The following is a 4,824-nucleotide window of genomic DNA, read 5'->3' on the forward strand; positions in this document are numbered from 1 at the left end:
ACAAATCTAAACTGGCAGATAATCTTATCTCCAAAGTCATTTATTCATTAGTGCACAAAGACGTCACTTTCTGAAATGCTGCCAGCGAATAAACAGAGTGATAATCTCAAGTTATTGCTATGATTACACCTTGTGGAGAGCCGTATCTTTAAAAGAAATGCAACAGAAATAGGCAAATTACACAGTAGTCCTGCTCAAACTCATATTCCTGAGATTTCCCTGGCTACAATCTGGGACTGAATTATTCCGTATCCACAAGTGTGAGAACGTGAGTGAAATAACAGCAAGAGTCTATTAGTAGACATAATAGCTTTAGACTGTTGTTTTTTTTAAGAGGCAATTCTGCATGCAGGAAAATTCTTCCCATTCTTAACATGTGGGGATTAGATCCAATCACCCCCTAATCCAGAAAACCATCACTATGTAGCACTCCTGACTGACACTGTCATCTCTGGTATGGTTATTTTGAGAGCCAGGCCCTGCTGTGTCACTCCCTGTGCATACTCACTGTAAGAGAGAGCCCCTGTCCTGACCAGTTTATAATGAGGGACCTGGGACTCTTCAGCCTGAAAAAGAGAAGGCTGAGAGGAGACTTGTTAGCGACTTACTGCTACAGCAAGGGAGTACATCAAGGGCTCAGTGAACAACTGTTCACCAGGGCACCTGTGGGGAAAACCTGGCCATAAACTCCTGGAAGACCGTTTCAGGCTCAACATTAGGAAAAACTACTTCACAACTAACAGCTAGGGTGTCCAGACTGTGGAATAAATTCCCTCCAGAGGTGGTGCAATCGCCTACCCTGGAAATCTTCAAGAGGAGACTGGATGGTCACCTTGCTGGGGTCGCCTGGCCTGGGCTGTCTTTCCTGCCTGGTTGAGGGGGCTGGACCCAATGATCTTCTGAGGTCCCTTCCAGCCTCACGATCTATGAATCTATGAATAATCTAAGCAGGCCAGACGGAGAGCTGTAATTTAGTATTGCATTCAAGGAGGTATCACACATTTTAGAGACGGCTTAAAAATGATGACTGATGTGTGGGAGGTTGTTTGTAATTCAGTTTAACAACTGGAAATGCGACTTGTGACTGCACAAAGAAATGAAAATTGGCAACTGGGGGGCGGGGGGAGAGACCCAGAGACAAGAGTCATGGAAACGGTCTTCACCAGGATAGCGGTTCTCGAACTCCCATCTCTTTTCCCGCAGTTTCTTTGGGATAAAATTCAGGATGCAAGGGGGCACCCATAAGAGAAAGGGCAAGGGATGGAGAAGGGAGCCAGACCCCGCAGGAAGCTCCAGACAACATTAGGGAGGATTTGTCTTGCGAAAGAAAGAGCTCCGCGCAGCAGCCGAGCGGAGTGACAGTGACAGGAGCAGCCCCACCTGTTGCAGCAGAGAACTTTTTTTTCCACCCCGCTTGCTGCCTTTGGAAAGCCTCCCTAGGACTGATCCGCTGCAAGGCACGGAGCAGAGCTGGCTGCCAGGGGTCTGATCCTCAGGGGAGAGCGCTCTCCCAGCCAGCTTGGGGAAATCCCCCTGGGGGGCTGCCACGAGGGACGCAGCAGCAGAGCCTGGCACTACCCGCCCCCTGTGCCAAGAAGAGGGGTCCCTGCCCCGCAGCGGGGGCGGCTGGGCAGGGTACTCACTGCCATCATCTTGCCGGGGAGGCTGCACCGGGACCGCCCGGGGCACTGGCTGAGCCGCTCCGCTGCCTGCTCCCATCCAGGTCTCTTGCAAGCCAGATGCGATCACGTGCGGGGCGCGGGCGCCTGGGACTTGTAGTGCGGCGCGCGGGTGGGCGGACGGGCGCAGGGCAGAGCACAGCCGGGCATCCCCGGAGCCGCCCGGGCTGCAGCCGCCGGGGAAGGGCTCGAGCTCGTGCCTCTGCCGGGCCAGCCCCGCCCCGGGCAGGGATGCTCCTGCTCTCTGGGATGAGGCTGCGCTCGCTCCTTTCTTCCCAGTCCTTTTTTTAAGCTGCTCGGGCCACAATCCCAGGTTGGTGCGGTGGGTGAGACCTGCTAAACTGGGAGCATTTCATCAGCGGCGTTGAGTTGCTAGCACGCACACGTCAAATAAATCTCATGTATCAGGCATTTAGCCTTGAAGGAGGAGCTGAGGTAGGCTGGGGTTATGGGGCAACATCCTTTTCGGGTCAGCCCCAACCGCACTGCCACAAGGAGACTCTCCTAAAGAAGCCGCTGCCCAACCTGAAGCTTGGTTTTTATGTGCCAGGCCCTGTGTGCGGTGTACATTGCCCTGTAGAAAGAGCTGATTTGGGGCTGGGATAATGGGTGAAAATCCTTTTCAGGTCAGCCCACACCACGCGGCTATGTCACGGGGAGACTCTCCCCTGAAGTAAGGAACTGGGAACCAGAAATGAGGAACTGGGAATAAGGAACTGACTGCAGCCCCATCTCTCTGGAAGCCCGGGGCTTTTGTCGGGGCATTGCAAAGCAGGAGGTGAACAGGGACATCCCAGGGTTGGAGCCCAAGGGAGGTGCTGGCCTACTAGCAAAGGCCCCTAAGCAAGTGTTTAAAACAAGTGGGTGCCTCTATTCTGCAGTCCCGGGGCAGCATGGCAGGCCCTATGGAGAACCACAGTCTCAGCTCTAATGCAGAGGCCCAGCAAAAGGAGCTGTGAAAGCAGGGTGTAAAGCTTGGCTTGGGCTGTGCCAACTTACCAGGGGCCCCAAGTAAGTACAGGCTAGTCCTGGCGGTCTGCCCAACCCCTGCTTCACTGCCTTTGTTGTCCAAAAGGAGAGCTAAGGTGGGTGTGACTGTGCCACACTGCAACTAGGGTGACCACCCATCAGTAATTGGGCGGTACAGTCCCAGGATGGGATCAACAAGTCCTGGTCCCAGGCTGCATGACTTGGGGACAGCGATTCGCAGCATTGTGCAGGGATCTGGGTTTCCCTTTGCAGGCGGGCAGTGTTCCAGCCAGCAAGGGGCTGCTTGGGGCTGCCGGGAGCAGGACTCAGGGGGCACCGTGTGGACGTGCACCCTCACACATGCATGTGGCTGGGAAAGAGGTGGGCAGCATAGAAAGCAGCTCCCTGCAAGTAAGTCTACGGGGTGGGGGCAGAGAAGACATTTGGGTGTGGGGGGGCAACATATTGAGGCCCCCATGGTGAGCGAGGAAGTGGGGCAGGGCCTGGGGCTAGCGGTGCTGCCCAGCCAGGGTGGTGCATGTGGCCCTGGGGCGGGGATCAGGACAGAGCCATGGGAGGCTCTCCAAGGGGCACGGGGGAGGGTGGCTCCCCACCACTGCATGGAGAGGGGCATAGGGGGGCATGTGACCCCAAGATTTGTGAGCGGGGCAGATGCAAGCTGCCTGCTGCAGGCTCAGGGCTCCATGCCCTGCTGCCCTTCCCTCGGGGGCCTCACACTGTCATGGTGAGGTGTCCCCTGCCCGCCCGGCAGCAGCCAGGGAGGCAGAGGCATGGTGTTGTGCCCTCACTGCTGCTGGGTGGGCAGGGGCCATGCAGCAGGGCTCCCCGGGGATAGGCAGCAGGGCAGGGAGCCTGCATCTGCCCCCGTCACACTCGGCTCTGCTCTGGCCGTGACACCGGCGGCAGGGGTGGGGAGCAGGAGGAGGTGGCCGTGTGTTCCACCTTTCGATTTTAAAAAGGTGGCCACCCTAGCTGCAGTCCCTGCCCCCTGTGACTGCCCTGGGAAGGCAGCTGGTATGAGCTTCCATCGGGGCATGGGCAGATCTAGGATTTTGAAAGAGGGGGTGCCCATGGCGAGGGGCATTGTCACAGAGGACACGACACACATTTTTCTCCGGGTGAGAAGAAACTAGAAGCTTCACTCGTACCCTGGGGCTGCGGTACTCAGGTTAAGAAAAAGCAAAAACGCATGTAACTCCACTGGAACGAGCTAGAAACCATCCGCAGGCTGCAACATTCACTAGCGAGTGAGTGGTGTGAGAATGACTTTGCACTTGTGGCCAGCGCTACATTTATTGCAATATTCACTAGTAAGTGGCGTGAGAAATACTTTGCACTAGCAGCCGGGGCTACATTTATTGCACAATTCGCCAGTAAGTGGTGTGAGAAATACTGTGCACATGCGGTCGGATCTACATTTATTGCACAGTTCACTAGTGAGTGCTGTGAAATACTTTGCACATGCAGTCGGATCCACATTTATTGCACTTTACAAGTGATATGAGCAGTGCTTTGCATGTGTGGCTGAAGCTACATTTATTGCACACTTCAGTGATGAGTGATGCGAGAAATACTTTGCACAAGTGGCCAGGGCTACATTTATTGCACAATTCACTAGTAAGCAGTGTGAGAAACACTTTGCACCAGCAACCGGGGCTATATTTCTTGCACAATTCAATGACACGAGAATTGCTTTGCACGCCTAGCCGGGCTCACACGTATTACACAATTCACTAGTGAATGCTGTGAGCAAGGGCTGCATCCACACCACCATCCGCCACTCCACTGCGTGGTACGGGTCACCTGTGACAGGAGCCTCGCAGCAGGGCAGAGCCAGGGCGGGCACGTGACAACCCCCCCACCCCCACGCCTGACTGGACACCAGGCCGGGCAGCCTCCGGAAAGAGCAGGTGCTGATTGGCTGGAGCCCTCCTCCCACGCACGGGATTGGTGCAGGCCAAGGGGCGGGAGACGTCATTCACGCTCGCGGCTGCGCAGTAGCGAGGGGTGGGTTGAACTGCACATCCCGGCATCCTCGGCGGGGGAACTGCTGTCCCACAATGCCGCGCGCTGCGGGGCGGGAGGGCGGCCGGATGCAGAGCCGGGGAGGGCCCGCGGGGCCGGTAGCGCGGGGCCATGGGCGGCGGCGGCGGCG

At 56.3% G+C, this 4,824-nt stretch overlaps 1 protein-coding gene across 3 annotated transcripts in view; it reads right to left on the bottom strand.

The window, feature by feature from the left end:
- The window catches only part of SLC31A2 (solute carrier family 31 member 2), a 19,430-nt gene extending 17,242 nt beyond the window's left edge, over positions 1-2,188 (bottom strand). Inside the window, exon 1 of one of the 3 annotated variants that reach the window (XM_014523410.2) lies at positions 1,644-2,188. Coding sequence is in view for 1 of the 3 variants with exons in the window: in XM_006031123.2 (XP_006031185.1) it covers positions 1,644-1,652 (9 nt within the window). In the remaining 2 variants the exon portion in view is untranslated. Of the gene's footprint in view, positions 1-1,380; positions 1,596-1,643 lie in introns of those variants that run through there. The other 2 variants (XM_006031123.2, XM_025212773.1) reach the window with 2 other exon arrangements.
- Positions 2,189-4,824: the final 2,636 nt, after the last annotated feature.

Source organism: Alligator sinensis, unplaced genomic scaffold, assembly GCF_000455745.1.
Source record: "Alligator sinensis unplaced genomic scaffold, ASM45574v1 scaffold323_1, whole genome shotgun sequence".
Classification (NCBI taxonomy): Eukaryota; Metazoa; Chordata; order Crocodylia; family Alligatoridae; genus Alligator; species Alligator sinensis.